Source organism: Cyprinus carpio, chromosome B20 (assembly GCF_018340385.1).
Source record: "Cyprinus carpio isolate SPL01 chromosome B20, ASM1834038v1, whole genome shotgun sequence".
In the NCBI taxonomy this organism is placed as follows: domain Eukaryota; kingdom Metazoa; phylum Chordata; class Actinopteri; order Cypriniformes; family Cyprinidae; genus Cyprinus; species Cyprinus carpio.
The window spans coordinates 23,520,180-23,544,662 of NC_056616.1; the positions used below are offsets into that span (position 1 = coordinate 23,520,180).

Sequence of the window (24,483 nt, forward strand, 5' to 3'; positions counted from 1 at the left end):
TAATAGAATCTGAAAATTATAACAAGATAGAAAATATTTCAAGTTTGCATAACATTCTAAAAGACTACTCATTGGATAAATAAGTGAAAAAAACAACTACATTTACATGCAGCAAGTTATTTTAATTAATATAAAATTGGAAAAAAAGCACCTAAAAATTATTTTTGAAGGATCATGTGACACTGAAGACTGGAGTAATGATGCTGAAAATTCAACTTTGCATCACAGGAATAAGTTACATTTGAAAATATAGAAATCAATTATTTTAAATTGTAATAATATTTCAAAATATTACTATTTTTACTGTATTTTTGACAGTGAGAGCATAAGAGATGACTTCTTTCCGAAACATGAAAAATCTGTAGCATAGCATTCACTAAGCAGCATGTTTTATATAGCCATTATTAAAATGTTGCATAATATACAGTGGATTTTGCAAAACATTTTAATTGGCTGCTTCATGGGTTTTACATGCAGCAATTTGTTTTGTATTATCTATTCAAACAGCATTACAGAAACTTGAGTGAGTGTTGATATGGATGGACGATTGGTGGGGCTGTTACAACAAACACAGTCCTGACAGCCGATAAATAACCGAAGAAGAGCAGGATTCATGAACCGGAGGAGGTTTCTGTCTGGTTCCGCGAGGGTTCAAGCTGCTGTCAGGAGACTCGCTCGAAATCAGCGCTTTACTGAGACACCAGTCAACATGCCCGGCGCGGATAAAGAGACGGATCTGTCAGAGCGCATCGAGTCGTTTCTGTCCGAGCTAAAGCGCTGCGGCAGCGGGGCAGGATCCCTCCGGGGCTCCGCGGAAACTGCGCGAGAAACGACCGCTTTACTCCGCAGAATCACCGCGCAGGCCCGCTGGGGCAACGCCGGTGCGTAAGCACTCGAGATCGGATCAAAACCCGAGCGCTGTCCGCTGATCTCAATCGGTCTTGCATCATTCCCTGTGCCTGACTGTTTAGTGCTGCATGTGTCTGTGGTTTACAGAAGAGCTTTTCATATTCCCGAGGAATCCCAACATTTAAATTATTCCAGTTACATTTTTACTTACTGTAGTACTGTACTGTTATATTGTTTATGTGTTCATTTTAACACATCTATTTTTAACATTTATTTTAATTTAATTATTGTAATCATTCAATCATTTTATTATTTATTTAAATCTATTTTAATTTTAGTTTTAATATTAATTTTAGTTTTAATATTAATTATATATACATTTTATTGTAATATAATTTTTATTTTGTTTTCTAAATTGTTTAAATATAATTTTATAATTTATCTTAATGTAATTCTCATTATTTTAATCTAAATATTTTAATACCATATTATTTTAATCTACATTTTATTAGATATTTTTGTTTTTATTATTTTAATCTATTTTCATGATTTATTAATGTATTTATTTTAATCAAATCATTTTTATTATTTATTTAAATCTATTTTAATTTGAGTTTTAATATTAATTTTATATTTAATTTTAGTTTTAGTTTAGTTTTCTAAATTGATTGAATATAATTTTCTTATCTTAATGTAATTCTCATTATTTTAATCTAAATATTTTAATACCATATTTTAATCTACATTTTATTAGATTTTTTTTGTTTTTATTATTTTAATCTATTTTCACGATTTATTAATGTATTTTTTTTAATCAAGTTTTTCATTGCGCATATATTATTCTAATCTTATTTCTCTTATTTATTTTTCACTGTTTTCCCTCTACATTTCCTCTCGGACCCTCTAGCACTTCCTTGTGGCCCCATAGGGGTCGGCCCCCAGTTTAAAACGCTCTGGTTTACATGATCATGAAGTCTCTCTGGTGTGTTTTTTTCAGGTGAGCTGATGGAAATCATACGGAAGGAGGGCAGGCGGATGACTGCAGCACAGCCATCGGAGACCACCGTCGGTAACATGATCCGGAGGGTGCTGAAGATCATCCGAGAAGAATATGCCAGGTATCTGAAATTGACCTTATAACTTAATTCCTTGTTCCCTAACACTAATATACAAAACCTGAAGGAGCCAATAAAAACTGTATTTATTAGTATGCATTATATTTGATACACCAGCTAATATTTCCTCTAAATATCACTTAGTCAAAGGAACAAACATGGTAGCCAATCAAATTTCAGCATTTTCTCTGTGTGAATGACAGATAAGGGCTGCAATACTAATGTTGTCCACTAGAAGGAGACACTGGATAAACTTTGCAGATTATTTCCTGATTTCCTTTTTTGAAATCTGTACTCTCTTTTGGAACTATCACTATTTTTGTATTTTTGTAAGCGCTTTCATCAAAACCTACATCACATTATCAGTGGAGATTCTGGACTGTTGCTTTTGTAGTACAAACGTGTAATATCTGGAAAGATGTGTTACATGGCGGTTGTATCAACTATTTTTCTACTTGAGCTATTGGTGCTTGTACCCCGATTCTGGCCTCTTGGCTACATTTATTTTTTTTATAAAAGTTGTCGGGACGGATTTCCCGGCAAACTACATACACATAACAACTGAACCGCAAACCGAAAAGAGCTTGCAAGCAAAATGGGAAAGCGACATTACTTGTAATAAAACTTGAATCAACATAGCCTAGTTTGTATAAGCATCACATCTGCTGTTTACAAGACAATGTTTATGTTGGTTTACCGTGATATCTCTAAACCATTTACTACATAGGACTGTTTGCCTAGAAATAGTCTTTCCAAGATATAATTTCCATCGTTATCTGATATAAATAGCAATAGATATTTTTAACGTCTGCGTTGGCAATCTTTTGTAGTGTTATTTTAAAACTACTTATTTTAACAAGTCAAAACAACAGCGGCATATAAACTGCTTACCTGCTTATAAGACATATATTGGATATCCATCATTCTTTCATTATTGGTGAAGTTTTGATATTATTAGTGACATTTGCTCTGATAATCACTTCATGAATCATGAGCCCAGCGCGCACCTCAAGCCATCAGATTCCTCCGTGCAGAATATCAGAGCCGAAGCACAACTCTTGTAACGATCAAAACAATGTTCCTCCGCAGATAACGTGCAGTTTTATGCTTCCACCGCTAGAGGGCCGAAAGTTAAATAGTTAAGATTTAAGGATGAAAATAAAGTCAACATAATGGTTTTGGAACATGATAGTGAGTAAATAATAACAGAATTAAATTTTTAGATGGTTGATCTGAATCTGTCCTCAGGTCCAGAGGCAGCAGTGAAGAGACGGATCAACAGGAATCTCTGCACAAGCTGCTGACGTCTGGAGGCTCCAGCGAAGACAACTTCAGACAGCACTTCACTCATCTCAAAGCCAACGTCATTGAAGCCATCAACGAACTGCTGACAGAACTGGGTGAGAATCCATAGATGCCTTCATCCAGCATACTGATCATCAGCTGTCACAAAGAGCCTGAGAGATTATGTCTTTTATATATTCTTGTAATGCTGAATATGTCTGTGGTTTTTAGAGGGCACCACAGACAACATCTCCATGCAGGCGCTGGAACACATTCACTCTAATGAAGTCATCATGACCATCGGCCGCTCCAGAACAGTGGAAGCTTTCCTTAAAGACGCGGCACGGAAACGCAAATTTCACGTCATTGTTGCAGAGTGTGCGCCCTTCTGTCAAGTGAGTACATATTTGCTTCCATTATATTTTACTAAAGCGGCTCTCGAAAACACATCTCATTACTGGCGAATAATAAAACGGACAGCCAAAAATTAACACCACTGTCATGTTTAACCATTATGTACTATTACTGAAATTATGATGATAATATAATTATCAATTTTTGTAAATAATAATATTTTATAACATATTATACATACAAGTATTATTAATTATAATTTATAAAGAAATACATAATGATTCATAATAAAAAAACAAATTCTTATTTAACACTACTATACTGTATTTAATAGATATTTAAAAATATTACTGTTGTAATAAAAAAGAAAATTAATCAACATTTCATAAGTTTTTTATCATTAATGAATACATATTAGATTTTACCATTTTATTTTTAATAATAATAATAAACTACAAATAATTACACTATAAATTTACAAAATGAAAATTTAACATTGTTTATCATTATTAATAAACACATTTAACTATACAAATTTTTATAATCAATATTTAAATACAAATATTAAATAGTATTATCTAAATGATTTTTTCTATTTCTACTATATGTATATTATTAGTACTATTTTTATATGAATGTTTTAAGAGTTTAACTTCATATTGGTTTTGGTTTTTAAGCAAGTGTAATAAGTAGTGTTGTAAATCGAGGTTCTTCATAATAACTTGACTAAACTCAAACTTTTTTTTCTCTTTTTTTGGTCCATCAGGGGCATGAAATGGCCACAAGTCTTTGCAAAGAGGACATCGAGACAACGGTTATCCCAGACGCGGCCATTTTCGCTGTGATGTCCAGAGTCAACAAGGTGAAATAATGAATTGATTCCAGCTAGATTAATCATCCAGAATTACACAACTGGAAATGTCTTTGTAAAAAGTTAGTCATACACAGACTCTAGTTTCTTGATGAATACCTGACTGAATCCCGTGCATGTGTTCTTCAGGTGATCATCGGCACACAGACGGTTCTGGCTAACGGGGGTCTGCGGGCGGTTAACGGCACACACACACTGGCTCTGGCTGCCAAACATCATTCGACTCCCCTCATCGTCTGCGCTCCCATGTTCAAGCTCTCGCCGCAGGTATCGGACACCCCGTACAATCACACAAAATTAAAATCAGTAGATACGATCTTGTACATACATGCTGTTTTTGAGGTTTTATTTGCATCTTTGTTGTTGTAGTTTCCTAATGAGGAGGACACGTTTCATAAATTTGTTTCACCACATGAAGTGCTTCCCTTTACTGAAGGTAACATCACGCAGAAACATTTTACTCCTTTTAACACCCTTAAAACTGAAATTGTCAATAAGAAGTTTAGAAAAAAAACTTTTATTTCACCCATAATTGAAAATTTGCTTTAAAGTTACTCGCCCTCAGGCCATCTAAGATGTAGATGAGTTTGAACAGATTTGGAGAAATGTAGCATCACATCACTTGCTCACCAGTGGATCCTCTGCAGTGAATGGGTGCCGTCAGAACGGGAGTCCAAACAAAGGATAAAAACATGACAAGTAATCCACACCACTATAATCCATCAATTAACATATTGTAAAAAACTGTCTTGTGTAGTAAAAAGCTGGAAAATAAATATTATGGATAGAGGACTTATATTTTAGTTGGAAGCAACGGTAGGTTGTTAAAAATGTATTGGATTTGTTTCTTATAAACATGCAGCTTTTCACTTCACAAGACATTAATTGATGGACTGGAGTGGTTGTTTTTATCAGCTGTTTGGACTCTCATTCTGACGGCACCCATTCCCTGCAGGTGGTACAAATCCTCTGATGAATAAACAAAATCTTCTGTATTGTTTACGGGCAGTTGGTAATTCTACTTTACAAGAACTACTTTTTTGTATTGGTAGTGAAGTCATTGTTAAAATTGTGAGCAACATATGTCATGAATGTGTTTTCTGCTTCCAGGTGAGATCTTGTCTAAGGTCAACGCTCACTGTCCGGTATTCGACTACGTTCCTCCAGAACTCATCACACTGTTCATCTCAAACATCGGTGGAAACGCTCCGTCGTATATTTACCGTTTGATGAGTGAACTTTACCACCCTGAAGATCATGAACTCTAGACTGGAAAATAAAGAACTTCTTACTCGCATGTTTGGACTTAAAAGATTCTGTGATTGTGAATATTCAAGCTACTGATCCATTTGTACAGAGTAAAGACAACATCTGTGTGTGTGTGTATTATTCACATTTAATACACCAAAGATATTCTGTAAACAGCTTACAGAAACTTGCAATTCATAAAACTCATCATTGGTTTTAAAAATTTGTCAAAAAAAAAAACCTTGAAAGCACAACAAAATTGATCAGAATGATGCCAGAGACGAAAAGCTCTTCATGCACCGTAGAAACGCTGCAGCTCAGCCGTGATCATTCACTTGAGTGTTTCTCAACTGTGGGAAAAGAAACAGACAATTGCTCTTTACAGACATTTGATTCACAAGGACATTTCATAGGATTTGCTGCAGTAGTCTGAGGTTGTGGTACCTGCTCTGGGTTTTGGTCCATTTCAGAGCACTTCTGGGCGGCACTGCCACAGCTGGATGGTAGAAAGTACAGTCTGCTCGCTTACACTGCGCCGCAAATCTACACGGCTGCGAAAACAAACAAGAGGAACTCAAACACATATAAATAAGAGAGAAGATTCTTAACATGCACAGGAGGAAGTAGACAGTTTTGAATTTATGTTCACTTGTCAAATGTTTAAATCAGTTTTTATGCTTTATTTGGGTTTTTATTTGACATTTCCAAAATATTTTGAGGTTCTTCAACTCCAAATAAACACAACTGTATTCCTTAAAGTGAAACGGGCTGATGTAAGACTCACTTTGGGGTGGTAGAACGGACAGTCCAGCTTTTTACACTCTGGGAAGAAATGGCACACGGTGCTGGCTGGAGCTGGATCTGCAGGGTCAGAGGTCACAGTTTAAAGGTCAGCGGCCACTTATCACATTCTAATGCATTTCATCTTCATCTTACACACCTGCTCTTGTAGGGTTGCTTTTGAGTCTGCGGCTGACGTGTGTGAATGGACAGTCTGTCTTGGTGCACTTAGAATCAAACTTACAGTTTGGATGAATGAACAGACACTTGTTGCCAAATTTACAGTTGGGAAACATTCTGCAAAGGAACCAAAAAAAGACATTTGCATAATATGCTTTACTTACCATGTATGACTGAAAAGAAATGTCTCAAATTATTAATTTATTATTAATTACTCATTCCCAGCACCACTGATAATGACAGGAAGGAAAAACAGACTATGAAAAGTTCTAAGAAAAAAAAAGGTGAGCTGTTGGTCAATTTACAAAAAAAAAAAAAAAAAAAAAAACACACTGGTCAGTTGTTCACTGTTATAAGTTACAAAAAAGATAAACTAAAAATAATTCAATAAATAGAATTGAATGCAGAAATTAAAATAAGAATGTAGACCAGTCAATTGTCGATCGCTGTAAGTTGCCAAAAAAAAAAAAAAAAAAAAAAGGATAAATAGGAAAAACAGACTAGTCAGTTGTTGTTTTGACACAAATTACGAAAAGGGAAAAATAAACAAGTTAATAAAAAAAATAAAAAAAAACCCAGACCAGGGCCCGTATTCACAAAGCATCTTGAGCCTAAAAGTAGCTCCTAACTTGCGAATTTAGGAAAAAATCATAAAAATAGTGGGCGTGTCAGTCCTAAATTTAGGACTCCTACATTTTTGCTCTAAGAGTATTTCACAAAGCGTTTTAGCTCTAAAATTAGCTTCTAAATCTGTGTAATGTTAGGAGTATTGAAGAGGACTCCTAATTCACTAAGACCAAATCTGAAAAATCCTAAAACAGCTGTTGCCAGCAATCTACCTCGGAATAAAAACATTTTAGAAATATTTTTTCCTAATTGGTTTGATTTGGAGGTTATCCCAACTCCAAATGTTTGATTATATCCTTAATATATTGCGGTTCTCGTGTCCAGTTTGGTTTTCTTTTATGTTTGCAAGTCTTACTATTAGCCATGATTATTCTGATAATTAAAAGGCTGTTTATATGCATATTTCCAAAATTGTATTAGTGGCAGAAAAAAAATTCCACATGAAGTGGCGAAATTATGCAGTCCGTGATGGACAAATCGTTAACGGCTGGTCTATGTGGTAATATAGCGTATTGGGCAGGACATCCATACGTTCACCTAACTTTCATCGACCTCAAATATGGCTTATCATCTGAAATACTTTATGTAGTAGCAACTTTACATGGCAGCTGAATCTAATGTTAGCCTAGAAAAAAAGTGTGCATGTTTGTGCAGAGTGTGGAAGAACAGTAGTGCGCTTGGGCTACTGCAGGACAGATGGAGGCACTGGTGCGATCATTTGCTCTTGAAATACTTCGTCATTTTTGGTCATATAGATAAGAGTAATGCATCTTTTGTATCTGTAAAGACTCTATGTTTATTCGTGTGTAGTCAAAATAGCAACGAAATTGTAAAATAATTGAAGCTAACATGATGCGCTTTCTGCCGTCTCAGACTCTGTGAACTTGAGCGTGTCACTTCGAAACTCCATGTATGCTTGCCTTATTACAGACATGAAAAATATATCTATAGAGAGTGAAACTTTTAAATGAACCAATTCAAACAGAAAACAAATATTCTCACATTATGTGATCCGTATGAAACTTGCATACAGGCACTTCTGAGATGAGTCACTGTCGCAGACTTCATCTTTTAAACCGAAAACAGAAAGCACTAGTGTAATAATAAATTATGACGTTACAATAAATTAAAACGTTAATGCAGTGTACATGCTGTTTTTCCCTTACAAATTCAAAATTATTATATTTGCCGGTGTGCTGCAGCAAGCCTTTTTCGTGTATGCTTGAGCGCTTATAAGGCTATGTAGGCAATTAAAGGCTCCTTATTATGATTTATATGGTTTATTAATAAAAGTGCGACCTATAGTCGACTAAAGCTTAAAATGAACGACTTCTAGTCGACCAGAAAAATCTTTAGTCGAGGGCAGCCCTAATGCACATTGACTAATTGTTTATGAGAAGCATACATATAAGAGGCTGACAATTAGCTGAATATATACTTGTTTAATTAGTGACACTTAGCCTGCATTTTAAAATCTTAATTTGAATGTGGCAACATAATATTATTGCGCTCTATAATATTTTTATGAATAAATCTCTGACAGAGACTATCAGCCAATCACTGTGTGCATAGTTAAGTATGCTGACATCATCCATAGCAACAAGGTCAACCCCGCCCTTACTTTTATCTTAAGACTTCTGTCTATTCTTTAGTAAAAGTTTGTCTCAGCAGCTTTGTGAATAGGTTTTAAGAGAAAACTCTTAGCTAAAAACTTTTACTGCTATTTAGGAGAACTTAAGTAAGAACTAAGTAAGAATAAGAAAACAGACTTTGTTGGTTTTTTTTAAGTTTCAAAAAAGGAAAAATAAATAAAATGGAAAAATAATAAAATGGCAAAATGAATAGAATAAATTAGATTAATAGTATTAATTAGAATAAAAATAATAAAAGCAAAAAAAAAAAAAAATTACTGGTAAGTTGTTAGTTGATTGGTCCAGCATGCTGTGTGTTATGTGGGGTTTATAGTGGGAGTTTGTTCAGTCATGGGCTGGTAATATGTTCTCACTTGCACTGTGTGTTGGGGTGATGGTACAGACACTCGTCTCCACTCTTGCATGCAGGCCAAAACTTGCAGCGTTCTGGAAGTTTCTGTCGTTTAGCCTGAACCGACTCTACCTCCATGTCCTCCACCTCACCTAACTCTCTATCTGCAGGACAAAGACAGAATGAGGGTGAGCAGAGGAAATCAGAAAGGTATGTTCATGACCTCTATATGTAACAGGTTACATTTTCCAGAAAAATAACATACAGGTTGTAACGATACATATATTCGTATTGAACCGTTCGGTACGAGGCTTTCGGTTCGGTACGCATTACAAACCAAACGATTTGTTGGACTAATCCTATTATATTTGGAAAATGAAAGAGCTTAAAGTGTGTGAGATACAATGTTCTCAGTGCCACTGCACTCAACAAGGCAGCCCAAGTGACGTAATGGGCAACATGTCTGTCCAGTGGCCCCGTGATAACCTCCTCTTGCTGGGTTGGGTCGAAAGACGATGATCTTGTATCGACGGCAGCCAGATATATTTTAAAAAACATCAATTACTGGCAATATTAAGAGTATCTGGCAATTCCAAATTAATGTAGGCCTGTTACATTCTTATTTTTATTAGGCTTATTATAAAGTTACTTTTATTATTAAATTAAAATTACAATTAATTTGCCCCGCAATATTACAGCATTACTGACGCTCTGCGAGGATAACAAAAGATTAGGCTATTTACTCAATAAAAATGTTTTTTTTTTTAAATAATAAAAATAGTTAAAATATTAACACTGCAGTCATCAATAAAATAATAAAATAAAAAGTTTAGCCTATTTCAAGCACAACCTGTTTAACACAAATTACGTTTCTTATTTTTTTCTCACTATGTACAGGCCACAAGACACATATTAAGTGAATTAAATTAAAACGGCTATATACCGTTATCAGCATACGCTAAAGTAAATTTGTCTATCGTCATCTTTGAGAGAATATGCAGCATATGCCGAAAGCTCTGTCAATACATTTTTACTTTCACTTTCTGCAGTGAATTGACTGAGATTAAGACATCCACTGGCATAACTCTTGCGCAAGGTTTGCACGCTGCTTATGTGATATCCATTGAAAGTGAAAGTGCAAGACATACAGCCAAGTATAGTGACCCATACTCAGAATTCGTGCTCTGCATTTAACCCATCCAAAGTGCACACACACAGCAGTAAACACACATACAGCAGTGAACACACACCGTGAACACACACCCAGAGCAGTGGCAGCCATTTATGCTGCGGCGCTCTGGGAGCAGTTGGGGGTTTGGTGCCTTGCTCAAGGACACCCCAGTCGTGGTATTGCCGGCCCAAGACGCAAACTCACAACCTTAGGGTTAGGATTTGGGGTCTCTAACCACTAGGCCACGACTTCCCCTTTGCTCACCTTCATGGTTTAAAACAGAAATATTTCCAACATTGCTACATAAGCAATTACCCACCCACCCCCCGTGTCGAAAACATACCAAACCATGACACCAGTGTCGCATCAAACCAAATGTTTTTTTGATGGTACAACTTACAAGTCCTCTAAAACATGAGGATCTTCTTCTTACCACCAGTGTTTAGAAGCTCAGTGCCGAGTCTGAGGTGGACGGCAGGTTTGGGACCATTGTTTTCAGGAAGGTCAGAGGTCATATTGAATTCGTCCTCAGGCTCCATCTCCTGATCTGTGCGGTTTGCTAACGGACTGGGAACTCCATCTAACGTCACGATGAACTTTGGACTCGCTGCTTCCACGACCTCCGCTCTCTCTCTGCAAAGGAACAGAATGAGATATGAGCATGTGACACTAAAGACTGGAGTAATGATGCTGAAAATTCAGCTTTGCATCTCAGCAATAAATTACATTTCAACATTTGAAATATAAATATATTCAAACAGAAAACAGTTATTTAAAATAATATTTTACAATAATTCTGTTTTTACTGTGATTTATCCCATTAATGCAGACTTGGTGAGCAGAAGAGACTTCTTTCAAACACATTTTTAGAAAATCTTACTGACCCATGGCAGTTTATATGCATAAAAATATGAATCTCAAAATTGTTTTTGCTTGAAACCTGTCTGTCATACCTGGCCTGCACCATTCTGGATGTGATGGGTGGGTCTTCGGTTTGATTGACAGCACTAGGCCTGCTCCTCACTGGTGGAGTCTGTTCAAGTTCTGGTTTCCTTATGATAAACGAACGAGTGTCCAGAGCGTTGAGTCTTGCCGCCTCCAAAATCTGCAGCTCTGAGAAAAAAAAAAGTCTGTAAGATTCCAGTTTTTGAAAGCATCATCTTATGAACAATAACAGTTTCATGAATTTGTTAAAAAAAATACAATAAAAATAGTAATATTGTGAAACATTTTCACAATTTAAAAAAACATTCTCTATTTAAATATATTTTAAAATCAAATTTATTCCTGTGATGCGCAGCTGAATTTTCAGCATCATTAATCCAGTCTTCAGTGTCACACGATCCTTCAGAAATCATTTTAATATGCTGATTCTACCAATGTTGAAAATAGTTGTGCTGATTAATATTTTTGTGGAAGCTGTAATACATTATTTTTCAAAGATTCTTTGATGCACGTAAAGTTTAAGAAAAAAAACTTTTCTAACATTACAAATGTATTTACTGTCATATTTGACCAATTTAATGCATCCTTGTTGAATAAAAGTATGAATTTCTTAAAATTTGTACTGACCCCAATCTTTCTTTAACGATAATGTATACTCAAATATATTCTAGACGGTCAGTTGCTTTACATGTTGATCAGATGATCTCTTCCTGTCTGTGTGTGTTTAGTCAAAAGTCTGGTTACTCAAGACTACTGAACATCAACATATGTGACTGAATGACTTCCATTGTACAACTAAGGCTGATGATACACAGGGCAACTTTTTGAGCAATGTTGCCATCAACGGGCAACCAAGTGAGACACAGGGCCCATGTCCGATCTAAAATATCCAGATAGAAATTTGTTACCCATTCTCAATGAGAAAGTGCCCATGCAACATTGCTCAAAAAGTTGCCCCGTGTATCACCAGCCTAAGACAGACTTTGTTGTCAGAGTTCAAAATTAGGTCATGTCCCTCACGGTATTCTCTGAGCTGCTCTCGACTATCTTCTTCTGGAAGCTCCAACTGCAGACGAGATGCTAAAGCTATGGACTGTGCTGCAAAACACAGAAAATAAATCAGTTTGTAGTTTGACTTCTTGTTCCTTCTGTCAACACAGTATTTCTTTAAACAACAGACGCTCACTATTGTGCAGCGTGTCCTGGGGCGTGAGAGCGTGCAGGTGCTCCTGGACCAATCGGATTGCAGCATTATTCATCTCGTCACTCGCCAAACGTGTCCGTGGCGCTACAGGAACCATCTGCCGCTGCGGCACTAGCCGTGAGAATACAGAACAAGGGTTATCATTATTAACTAAAACTACAGCTTTGGAGACCCCGTTTTTGTACGTCAAGTTACAATGATCAAAATAAATTACTAAATTAAAACAAACTAATCAAATTACTCAACTGAAATGAGAAACGTTGCCTTGATAGCTAGCTGAAATATAAAGTTTTATGTTTATATTATATTTCAGTTAACATTTAAGTAATTATTTTTTAAACAGTTATAATTTTTACTATAATAGTCCTGTGTTAATTAAATCAAAATGAGAGAACAAATCAGTACTTCATGGCCACAATTTACTAAATAGAAGAAACAAGTTCTTTATTCAAGGCCACAATATATATTTTTTACGCATGTCATGTGAGAGGCTCTGTAAATATCTACACAGTGTTAAACCAATTGTTATTATTATTAAATTATAATATCAAATGCATTTGTTGAACCTGTGTATGAAGTGGTTTTATTGATGGATTCCTGAGCTTCTGAGATTGCTTTGAGGATCAGATTTTTGTTGGCTTGTTTGGCTGGTGGGAGAGAAGGTCTGTAAAACACAAACAAAACACCAAATTAAGGTAGGAGTAAACAAAACAAAACAATTATTAATAACCATATTTAAAAAAAAGAAAAATCTCTTTTCCATTATTTCAGAGAGGAACGTACTTGCGCTCAGGTTTCGATGGCAGAGACACTTTGCTGGCAAGACCGTAGTCCTCCTCTTCTTCATCCTCCTCCTCATTCAGATCATCACTCTCCTGTCCACGTTCATGATCTCTGTGAACCCGAAATACCGAACTGGCTACAGGCGCCTTTCGTTTCCGGGACAATTCCTGCCGGAAGGGTGCCATTCATTGAGGTGATGAGCTACAGCATCAGGACTGAACTGATGTTTTCACTATATCGAAATTCACTCACCCTGCTGCTCTCCGCTGAGCTCCTGTAGCCCCGGCTATGGCTGGATCCCGACCTTTCCTGACCTCTCGTGACGTCTGAGGACCTGTAAGCATCTGCAGTTTGTCTGGAAGACTCCAGCGCTGGCCGTGGCCTGTCTGCAGCTGAGCGGCTGTATAAAGCCTGAGAGGTCAAGCTCTGCTCCAGGAGGTCATAGCCAATGAGGTCATCATCCAGATCAGGCTTGATGTCAATCACAGCTTCTGACGACGCCTCTATCAGCGGTTTGACAGTGGACGTGAGTCTGGAGGGTCTTTCAGAAGAGCCTCTCCTGCTAGATAAAACAAACACTGGTGAGCATGTAATCATCAGTAATCATGGTTAAAGAGATATTTCACCCAAAAGTTGATGGGAGCCATTGATTTGGACAAAAATAATATGGAAGTCAATGGCTACCAGCAACTGTTTGGTTACCAACATTCTTCAAAATACTGTATATTCACCAGAAGAAAGAAACTCACTTCAAAGATTTTCTTTTTTGGGCGAGCTATCCCTTTAAGACAAATTTGCAGTGATTTGCTGACCCACACATGGGAATTAAATACCTGGTGCGGTTCTCGTGGGCGGAGCTTGAGACACGCCTCTCCAGCTTATCAGAACGTGAGCTGGAAACAGAGAGACCACGAGGCTCCGCCCCCCTCCTGCTGTTTTCTGCTGGGATGCTGGTCTCTGAGTGCAGAACGGACGGACGGAGAGATGTGGGCTCTGCAAAGCAAATAGAAATACTGGTAAACTAACTTAACCACACCAAAAAAAAAATTAGAAAAGATGCCTTGGCAACTAACTGATAAGTTTAATAAATTTAAGCTGAGACACTAAAATTAACGGAAAAATCTACAAAAACCAAAACTGAAATAAAAATTAAGCATACATGAACTAACGAAAATTACAGAATTGTTACAAATTATCGAAAAATGTGAATTTAAAATGATTTTTAATATAATTAAATCTTAAAACTGATACACATGGAACAACTGACAAATTTTCCGGTATAATTAAATTCAATGTTTAATTACTATACTGAGTTATGTTGTTATTATCTAATATTGAATGCAAAACAAAAAAAATAAAACCAATGCAACATAGGATGTAAAAAGTCACATGACATGACTGTAAACATGATCTCCGACATAACACATACCAGCTGCAACCGATCTTAGCTTGTCCAGAACACCATGTAACCTACAACACAAACAAACAGCATTTACTTCATTGTTTTATACTTTAACAGCACAACTGTTTTCAACATTGATAATGATCAAAAATGTTTCTTAGGCAGCAAATCAGCATATTAGAATGATTTCTGAAGGATCATGTGACACTGAAGACTGGAGTTATGATGCTGGAAATTCAGCTTTCCATCACAGGAATAAATTATATTTTAAAATATGTTAAATTGTAATAATACTTCACAATATTACTGTTTGTCCTGTATTTTTTTTTATTTTATTAATACAACCTTGGTAAGCAGAAGAGACTTCTTTAAAAAAAAAAAAAAAAAAAAAAAAAAAAAAAAAAAAAAAAAAAAAAAAAAAATAATAATAATAATAATCTTCACCTACCATACGGTGAACTTGATTGTATTGTTGCCTAGAAACAAGGACAGGTCATCTGCCATCTGCTTTGGGTTCTTCTTATTGGCCACCATGACCATGATGTAATCCGGAAGCTCCTCGTCTGACGGAGACACACAGTAACATGTTTAATCTGATCTGAACACAGCCAGTGAACCATCATATTAATGCAGAAATCGTTTAATAGAGATCCTGTTTCCCATACATCATTTAGACATGCATGAAAACGGAAGAATTTTCTTCTAATTTAAATTAACTCTGAATAATAATAATAATAATAATAATAATAATAACTAATTTGTATAATTATTTCTTATTGTTTTAATATAATTGCTGCTTTTTTAAATTTACTCTGCATTGTTACTATACTTAAAGGAATAGTATAACCCCCCCAAAAATATAAAAAATAAATAAATAAATAAATTAAACTTCACTCTTCATCCTCAGTCTATCCAAGATGTTTTTTCAAGTTTGTCTCTTCATCAGATTTGGAGAAATGTAGCATTCCATCACTTGCTCACCAGTGGATCCTCTGCAGTGAATGGGTGCCGTCAGAATGAGAGTTCAAACAGCTGATAAAAACATCACAATAATCCACAAGTAATCCACACCACTCCAGTCCATCAGTTTACATCTTGAGAATTGAAAAACTGTGTGTTTGTTAGAGACAAACCCATCAATAAGAAGTTTTTAACTTCAAACATTTGCTTCTGGCTAAAATATGAGTCATCTATCCATAACATTGGTTAATCCAGCTTTTCAATGCACAAGAACTTTTCACATGATGTTAATTGATGGACTGGAGTGGTGTGGATCACTGAGAGGGTTTTATCAGCTGTTTGGTCTTTAATTATGACGGCACCCATTCACTTCAGAGGACCCATTGGTGAACAACTGACGGAATGCTAAATCTCTCAAAATCTGTTCTGATGAACACACAGACTTATCTATATCTTGTATGGCCTGAGAGTGAATACATTTTCATCAAAATTTGAATTAAATCACAGCTAACACTGCACAATATCTTGTATACAGCTGTGCTGCAAACATTTTGCAAAACAAATATAAAGCTTCTATAAATATAAAGCTTTGATCTGATTCTTTAACTTCCATTTGTGCAGATGACAAGATTTTCCTCTTACTTTTTTTCTGCATCAAGCACACTAACAAACTGTTGAGAAACACAATGCAGGGGATTCAAAATAAATGATGCATATCTGATGTGAGCTCTTACCCACATAAGCGCCGAGTTCTTGCAACTTTCCTTTGATTGCAGTCTGAAAAACCAGAAATTACATTATTACAGGAGAAGTCTAAACAAAACATTACGTAGATCGATACATTAATATTTAAAAGATAAAAACACATCATGAACATATCATGGTCCTGAAAGCTCATGTAACAGTGTTCCTGTTAAAAACACTATAGTAACGTACTCAGTGAAAAGCACTGATATTCAAACACAACTAACAAAACTTTTTACTATATTAAAGACACTCCAGACACATTTAATAAAACAGAAATGCAGATAAAAGGCAAACAAACAAACAAAACACAAGCAGCAGCAGACACTCGGACTTTACAGGAAACATTCATTAAAGCCCAGCTGCAGGTTAGCTAGCACGCTAAACACTGCCGAAGCCTAAGCGCTGGAAACAGCTTACCCTTATTTTCTTGCTGATCTCAGTTCCGATCTCCATATTTGTTTGGTTTGTTGTTTCCACTCAGATTCAAAATATTATTTCAATTAACTGGACATTGAGAAAATAAGACAGAAGAACAGTTTGCCGTTGCTAGTCCTCGCGTGCCGCCTCTTTATTCATACTGCGCAGGCGCAGCCAGTTTTAATTTCCTTAAAATAATTTTATTTGATAAAAACAATTATAAAAGTGCCCAAAATGTACAATAGTTTGTTTTAAAATACCATTCTTTTAAATTGATAATTTTTTATATAAATAAAACTAAATAAACGTGTTTTTTTATTGTTTGATAATAAACAAGAATTAAGTATATAATGAATAACAATAGATCATTGCATTATTAATAAATGCTAATATTTATTTATTATTATTTTTATTTTATTATTATTTTATTTTCTTGATGATTAGACCAGTTGAGTCATTAACTAAATCTTTCCTATAGAAAATGGTATAAAACGTGTTTATTTAATTTTTAATCAACATGGATACAAAAATGGCAAACTGTTTTTTAAATATTTCGCCTTCTTGGACAACTCATTTGTCAGTGACAGTTAATATAAATTATTTTTGAAGTCTACCTATTTTTTCCATTTTTTTGTTTAACTGTGTATTTTTCATTTTTAAATAATATATCGCTGTGTATAATTTAAACGTTATTTATATTTCACGCGAGCGCGTCACTCCTCCAGTCCGCCAGGGAGCGGTAACGCGCACGCACAGACACACGCGCTCTCTCACGCAGAAACACGCAAGACATCAACTGTCAAACGGCGTGAGTTTGATGAAATTTCGTCTTTAAATAAACGATCGAGAGTGAGAGGATGAGCTGGAGCTGTGTTATCATCTATAAACCATGAGAATAAAGAGGAATAACGTGACGGCGAGTTAGATCCGCTCGAGAGAAACGCAGATGTACTGATAGCGGAGGATTCAGGGGGATTTTACGGGCGGTAAACGATGAGCTGGCTCGGCAGAAACGCAGTGATCGGTCTCGGTGTCGGTGTGACGATCAGCACCGGCCTGGTCGCGTTATTGATCATTAAAGAAGCCCTCAGGAGGAGAAACCGCCGTCGCCTGCTGCTGCACAACACGAGCTCCGCGTTACAGACCGAAACCGGTAAGAACCCAAACACATCACAGCCTCCGTAATCTGTTTCACTTGTGTGTGACTCTGCTGTGTGTGTGTATCTGTGTGTGACTCTGCTGTGTGTGTGTGTGTGTTCAGTAGACGCTGCGGTGAGCGGTTTATCCCCTGAGCAGCAGGTGGAGCTGAGGAAGACTCTGGATGAGGTGATGAAGAGCGTGTCCAGTCTGAGGAATGAGATCGCAGAGCTGCGGGACGGTCTGAGGGACATCAGCACCAGCATCGCTGAAGATGTCAAGTGGGTCAACTCTTTCTTCTCAACTGATTCTCACGGTGACCGGACAGGGACATGCTGCTCGCTCTATTCATGTTCACTTGTGGGAACGTCGTCATGTGTAGTGGCCACGCGATATGTAAACAAACCTGCATGTCCATAGCAACCTGAAGTTATCAGAAATAGGAATTATTTAAACTTTCCCATTTTATTTTGAGTTAAGAATGAGAAGGGACATGGTGGGATTAAGACATGGCCATATTATTATATTAAACTATATTATGCACAATCTATAGACAACATTTGATTGACGTTTGAATGATGTTATTGTCAGTATATGTTAAAGGATATGTAATATAGACCTGCAATAAAACATTTTATGCATCCAACCCCACACACTATTAAATAAATCTATACACGTCATCTCTTATTTTTATTTAATATTTGTATGCATTATTATTAGTTGTATTCAAAGATGGGGAGTAACTGATTACATGTAATCTGGATTGCGTAATCAGATTCCAAGAATTAAGTACTTGTAATTAGATTAAATTACATTTTAAAATACTCGTAATCAGACTACAGTTACTTTTTTATGGGTTACATATTATTTACACAATAGCAATACATTTTTCATAATTTATTGATTCTCCATAATTGCTGTTTTTTATCTGTTAAAATTTCCTTTCTCAATAAAACCTACCGCTTATATACACTCAGAGAGTCGTACAGTTTTGTGGACATTCATCACACATTCATCAGTCATTAGTCAGGTACTTAATATTAAAGCCTATTAATGACTAACCAAATTAAAATTAAATGTTATAGCTTAATATCAATTTTAAATTCCCAAAATGTCATAGCCAAAGCTTTATTGGCATGATTGTTAAGCATTTACAAAACATATATGGAATTTAATTATTAAAATAGATAACAGATATAGTTTAAATGAGTAAAGAGATACATAAAATGAAGGGGAAAATATATTTGTGACCCTGGAGCACAAAAGCAGTTTTAAGTCGCTGGGGTATATTTGTAGCAATAGCCAAAAATACATTGTATAGGTCAAAATTATCGATTTTCCTTTTATGCTAAAAATCATTAGGATATTAAGTAAAGATCATGTTCCATGAAGATATTGTGTAAATTTCCTACCATAAATATACCAAAACTTAATTTATGATTAGTAATATGCATTGTAAAGACCTTCATTTGGACAACTTTAAAGATGATTTTCTCAATATTAGGTTTTTTTGCACCCTCAGATTCCAGATTTTCAAATAGTTGTATCTCGACCAAATATTGTCATATCTTAACAAACCACACATCAAATGAAAGCTTTCAGATGATGTATAAATCTCAATTTCAAGAAATTGAACCTTATGACTGGTTTTGTGCTCCAGGGTAACATATGTACAAAAATCTTTACATTGTGCAGAATTTAATGTAATATAGGTATAATATAATATATATAATTATAATAAAGCCATGTCTTCATGTCATTCTCAATTCAAAATAAAATGTTAATGTATTAATAATCCCCATTTTCGATAAAGTTGTTGTTTTGGACATGCAGGTTTATTTACACACTGAACTCGTGGCGATGAGAAAATGTTGATTGTAGGATCTCAAGTCCAAAAATGAAGTGAGATGACCTCTTAGTCATCTCACCTGGGCATCTCTGTCACCTCAGTGTCTCTTCTGTCTCCTCTGAGTCGTCTTCATCTCATCTGCCTCTGTTGTCTCACTCCTTCCAGGAAGACTGTGGAGGAGAGTCAGAGATCGCGGCGGCGGCGCACGCTCATGCTGAGGGAACGCTCTGAATCCATGAGCTCCAGCTCTATTTACTTCACCGCCAGCGCCGGGGTCGCCAGTCTCTGTGACGACAGCGAGGTCGGGTAAGTCTTGTCTGCCGGGGTGCCGTGTAGCTCTTGAGGCTGTGTTCGTTTCAGCAGCTGAGCTCTTCACAGGTACTCCACGGCCTATTCCAACGCCGAGTCCGACTACACGGACAGAGAGACGGATCGCGAGACGGATAAAGATGATGAGGATGACGGGAGGGACTCTGAGGAGGAGAGCTGCGCCACGGTGCTCACGCTGAGACAGGACGAGGAAGAGGACGATGAAGATGCCGGGCTGATGGAGGACTGTTTAACAGATATTCCCAGCCCTGAACTCGCCCTCCTGCTCACCCAGTGTGATCTGCTGCATGCAGGGGATTCTGGGAAAAAAGCAGAGGGCTTCCAGCTGCTGATGGAGAACAGACCGCTGGTGAGATATTTAATGATAACTGAAGAGATATATGAAAAAATGGTTTCAAATTGCACATTTTTTGATAATATTCAGTGTAAAAGAATTACTGTAACATGACTGTTTTGCTTTTTCACTAACTTTCATTCAGCAAGGATGCATACAATTGATTAAAAGTGACTGTAAATGCAATTATACTTTTGAAACTATTTCTATTTCAAATAAATACTGTTCTTTTTAACTTTCTGTTCATCAAAAATATTAAGAAGCACAACATTTTCAACATTGATAATAAAAATAACTGCTTCTCTAGCAACAAATCAGCATATTAGAAAGATTTCTGAAGGGTCATGTGACACTGAACTGCTGAAATTCAGCTTTGAACAGAGGAATGACATTTTACTGTATTTTAATCACATAAATGCAACCTGGGTGAGCAGAAGAGACTTCTTTCAAAAAATCTAACTTTTGAATCATTGTGTCTATTTAATAATACTTAAACATGAAGTATTTAGTTAATGATCTAATGCAAATTATATAAATAGTTTAATTTGTATTTTCATTTAGTATTTAATTTATAAATGTAAAATTAAAAACATTAAAATTCTAAATATTTTACAATGTAAATAAGAGTGAAATGTTCACGCATTTTACAAGACCACAAAAACATACAGACTTCAAAGTAAAGGTAAATCATATAAACTGTAATAAAATAGCGTTTCTTTGTGTATGTGTGGTCAGTATGCTGATAACGTGGAGTTCATGTGGCGACTGGCCCGTGCCTGCAGTGATATGTGTGAGACGGCGGACAACAGAGAAGAAAAGAGAAACTACGCTGAGCAAGGTGAGGAAAAATCCCATGAGTGAGCACACTTCCTAACATCATGCTTTGAGAAAAACACTGCAAAGGCTAGGAAACATCCCCTGCTTAGTGTTGAGGGAGCATTACACACTCCGTGAGGACTTATAATATACAGTTCCTGCACTGACCGTTGACCTTTTGACACTGAAGGTCATTATGAGGCAGAGGCAGCGCTGACGAGGAATGGACTGAGCGCTGATTGTCACAAGTGGTATGAGAAACCACACACATATTCATCTTTACTGTATGAGATGAGTTTTCATGTCTGTAGTTTATAATATGTCTGCTCTCTCAGGTTTGCCATCCTGGCGCGCGTGTCTTCACAGTACGAGAGCATTCACGGAAAACTGAAAAGCGGTCGCGTCCTGAAGGTGAGCCTGTGAGGCTTTATGTCAGTGTTGCAGATGAACATGAGGGTATTCTTTCCTGAGTCGTGTGTTTAATGACTGTGTTTGTTCTCGATGTACTGACAGGAGCATTTGGACCGAGCTTTGGCTCTACGTGATGATGATCCCATCTGTTTCTATCTGCTCGGCCGCTGGTGTTTAGAGGTCAGATCTGGCTGCTAAAACAAAGCCAGCAGTCTCTGGAATCATTCATAGTGCTTGCTAATCCTCCCTGGACAAAAAGTCAATAGGATTTTGGATTATTGTAGAAAATAAGCTTTGTTGCTAGATCATCAAGATAATCTTCACAACTGAAAACTTTTATAGCTTTTGAAGCTCAAATAAAGTCAACAGAATTTTATCTGTAAGGGCTTGTCACATTACACATTGTTTTAACCCTCTGATGCTCTTCAGCTATTTTTGACCAACAAAAATGCACCTTTTGTTTTTTACAATTGTTTTCTTTTCATCGGAATGGTACAAAACGTTGTACTGGTTTTGGCATTTTTTTTGTGAACACAGAAAAAAAATCATGGACAAAACGGCCCTGAAAAAAAAGTGCAACAGAGGAAATGAATGGGAAACAATTTAATAGTGGAAACGTTTGGTACCGCGCCTAGACAAAATCTCACTGAAAGCTAATACTCTGAGATATCAGTCTCAAACTTGTTTGGATTTACGGCTTTGATTTTCTCTCAGTTTTAGAGTAAAAAGTGTTTCAGAAAATATGTATTTCATATAAAATTAGAAAGTTTAAACTTCTGTAACTTTTTCACTTTTTAAACTTTTTTTTCACTTAAGCAATAATCTACCCAGTGCCTTTTTTCAAAAATAGATCAAACTCAAAATTTACAACAGTTAAACTTCTAACTATGCTCAAAAAGTGGTCCAACATGTAAAAATGGATTATAAATACAGCATAAATATAATGTAGTACTATAAAATATGCTCAAAATGTGGTTTGACATGTAAAAATGGATTATATATATATAATATATATATATATATATATATATATATGTATGTATGTATGTATGTATGTATGTATGTGTATAAAAGTTAATTGCTGATGTTAACATGTTTGTGTGTGTATTGTAGGTGAGCTCTCTGGGTTGGCTGGAGAGGAAAACTGCTGCCACGCTTTATGAAACTCCTCCCACATCCTCACTGAATGAAGCTCTGGAGAACTTCCTCAAGGTAAAGACGAGTCTTATATACAGCTTCAACAACTGAGAAGATTCATTACATTCATGCTGATGTTTCTGATTGTCTGATCTCTAGGCAGAGGAGTTAAATCCAGGCTTCTCCAAAACAGTCCGCCTCTATATCGCCAAGGTAAATCTATTGTCTATTAAGGGTTTATTCTGTGTCATTCTGTTAAGCCAAGACAGGTACTACAAGTAAAGTAGTTTAATTTTTAAACTAATAGATATCACCATTTCCCGTTTTTTTTTAATATGTAAATAATGCATTATCTAATTTAATACACACCAATTTGTATACATTTCCAGAACAGAAATCTAAACATTGGAATAAGCCAGGTTTAAAATTATTGTTTCATTTTGTTGACACACCGAGGGGGTTTGGACATGTATTTTATCACTCCATAAATCAGAAAAATGCTGTCAATACCCAGAAAAATTATATTTTAACAATGTTTTTAGGAATCAAATGTAATGAAAATAAGGCAAATTGCATATAAACAAACATAGATTGAAATAAAACAAATGTATGTAGGTGCTATATAAGTGGAGATTTCTGACTCATTTTGAAGAAACAACTGTAAGCAAGTATTTTTTTTTTTTTTTTAACCTTGAAATATCAGTTTGAGGATGACGGCTGACTTTTAGTGAGACGAACTGCTTCTGTTTCCCAAAAGTCTGGGTGAATTGCTTTACAAGTGTATTCCTCTCACTTAACTGTAGGGGGCTCCAAAGTCACAAAAATACACAAAACAATGGTTTTGCCTGCAGTATGTTGCCCTAAGGAACTGTTTACACGAAAATAATTATTCTGTTCCTTTTAAAACTTCTTATTGGAAAACGATGCATTGTATATCTCTTTGTTCACAGTGTCATAAGGAGCTAGGAAACATGTCAGAGGCCAGAAACTGGGTCCAATTAGCTGTGAGCACACCAGCAGGAGCTAATGAGGTAAACATGCTCTTCATAGTTTATTGTGGATTTTAAGTTTTGTGTTTAAATTTAATTGTTTTGTTTCTTTAGGATTCTGACAGCGCAGCTTTACAGGAGGAGCTGAAGGCTTTGATTGACAGCACAACTGACCAATCTAAGCAGTAGGAATAATTAGGATGGGGTTTAATGCTAACTGTCATCTAATGTTTTTATGTTTTACCTGGTATGTGCTCTATTTATTTAATGTTGTTTGCAGATGTGCATTGTTAAAACATTTCCAGTAACTAAAAACAAAACTAAATATTATATATTAAAAGTTATTATTTTTCACATCTTCTTCATTAAACTGCATTTCATTCCTTACAAAAGATGAAGGTAACTTGATTATTAAATATCATTCCTAATTTTTATATTTAAACATGCTGTGAAATTAAGCATTTAATTGTTTAATCAATTACAAAATGACTGATTTCGTTTTGACATGATGTGAATTCCTGAAATATGACAATAAATGGCATAATTATCTCATATTTTGC

The 24,483-nt window shown here is 35.8% G+C and overlaps 3 protein-coding genes across 7 annotated transcripts; 2 read left to right on the forward strand and 1 right to left on the reverse strand.

Moving 5' to 3' along the window:
• The first annotated feature begins 604 nt into the window (after window positions 1-604).
• Window positions 605-5,851, forward strand: LOC109080935 (translation initiation factor eIF-2B subunit beta-like). The gene is made up of 8 exons (XM_042746185.1): window positions 605-881; window positions 1,847-1,967; window positions 3,213-3,364; window positions 3,480-3,643; window positions 4,369-4,464; window positions 4,603-4,740; window positions 4,843-4,909; window positions 5,584-5,851. The coding sequence occupies exons 1-8, from the start codon at window positions 614-616 to the stop codon at window positions 5,739-5,741; spliced, it is 1,164 nt and encodes a 387-aa protein (XP_042602119.1). The 5' UTR covers window positions 605-613; the 3' UTR covers window positions 5,742-5,851.
• Window positions 5,850-17,092, reverse strand: LOC109112690 (zinc finger CCCH domain-containing protein 14-like). 4 transcript variants are annotated; one of them, XM_042746183.1, is made up of 17 exons: window positions 16,921-17,092; window positions 16,491-16,533; window positions 15,245-15,359; window positions 14,824-14,864; window positions 14,228-14,387; window positions 13,647-13,956; window positions 13,395-13,561; window positions 13,178-13,275; window positions 12,594-12,722; window positions 12,428-12,505; window positions 11,416-11,575; window positions 10,896-11,095; window positions 9,314-9,455; window positions 6,662-6,798; window positions 6,506-6,582; window positions 6,166-6,272; window positions 5,850-6,071 (listed from the first exon to the last, which is right to left on the reverse strand). In XM_042746183.1, the coding sequence occupies exons 1-17, from the start codon at window positions 16,954-16,956 to the stop codon at window positions 6,068-6,070; spliced, it is 2,004 nt and encodes a 667-aa protein (XP_042602117.1). In that variant the 5' UTR covers window positions 16,957-17,092; the 3' UTR covers window positions 5,850-6,067. The 4 variants fall into 4 exon arrangements, with proteins under 4 accessions (XP_042602117.1, XP_042602116.1, XP_042602115.1 ...); XM_042746182.1 differs by having other exon boundaries at window positions 5,850-6,272; window positions 13,647-13,953; XM_042746181.1 differs by having other exon boundaries at window positions 5,850-6,272.
• Window positions 17,093-17,637: 545 nt separating this feature from the next.
• Window positions 17,638-24,475, forward strand: rmdn3 (regulator of microtubule dynamics 3). 2 transcript variants are annotated; one of them, XM_042746408.1, is made up of 12 exons: window positions 17,638-18,073; window positions 18,185-18,338; window positions 20,072-20,212; window positions 20,285-20,585; window positions 21,306-21,408; window positions 21,577-21,637; window positions 21,722-21,797; window positions 21,900-21,977; window positions 22,911-23,009; window positions 23,094-23,147; window positions 23,885-23,965; window positions 24,038-24,475. In XM_042746408.1, exons 1-12 carry the CDS (start codon window positions 17,914-17,916, stop codon window positions 24,110-24,112), a joined length of 1,383 nt encoding a protein of 460 aa, XP_042602342.1. In that variant the 5' UTR covers window positions 17,638-17,913; the 3' UTR covers window positions 24,113-24,475. The 2 variants fall into 2 exon arrangements, with proteins under 2 accessions (XP_042602342.1, XP_042602341.1); XM_042746407.1 differs by having other exon boundaries at window positions 17,641-18,073; window positions 18,182-18,338.
• The last annotated feature ends 8 nt before the right edge of the window (window positions 24,476-24,483 follow it).

Bases quoted from the DNA above. Each gene is read 5' to 3' on its own strand.
- rmdn3 (XM_042746407.1), top strand. From the start codon at position 17,914: ATGAGCTGGCTCGGCAGAAACGCAGTGATCGGTCTCGGTGTCGGTGTG. The intron at 23,010-23,093 runs GTAAAGACGAGT...TCTGATCTCTAG, and splicing joins CTCTGGAGAACTTCCTCAAG to GCAGAGGAGTTAAATCCAGG. The intron at 23,148-23,884 runs GTAAATCTATTG...CTTTGTTCACAG, and splicing joins TCCGCCTCTATATCGCCAAG to TGTCATAAGGAGCTAGGAAA.
- LOC109080935 (XM_042746185.1), top strand. From the start codon at position 614: ATGAACCGGAGGAGGTTTCTGTCTGGTTCCGCGAGGGTTCAAGCTGCT. The intron at 3,644-4,368 runs GTGAGTACATAT...TTGGTCCATCAG, and splicing joins AGTGTGCGCCCTTCTGTCAA to GGGCATGAAATGGCCACAAG. The intron at 4,465-4,602 runs GTGAAATAATGA...TGTGTTCTTCAG, and splicing joins TGATGTCCAGAGTCAACAAG to GTGATCATCGGCACACAGAC.
- LOC109112690 (XM_042746181.1), bottom strand. From the start codon at position 16,956: ATGGAGATCGGAACTGAGATCAGCAAGAAAATAAGG. The intron at 13,562-13,646 runs GTGAGTGAATTT...CCCTTCCGGCAG, and splicing joins GCTCAGCGGAGAGCAGCAGG to GAATTGTCCCGGAAACGAAA. The intron at 11,096-11,415 runs GTATGACAGACA...GTTCCTTTGCAG, and splicing joins TCCAGAATGGTGCAGGCCAG to AGAGAGAGCGGAGGTCGTGG.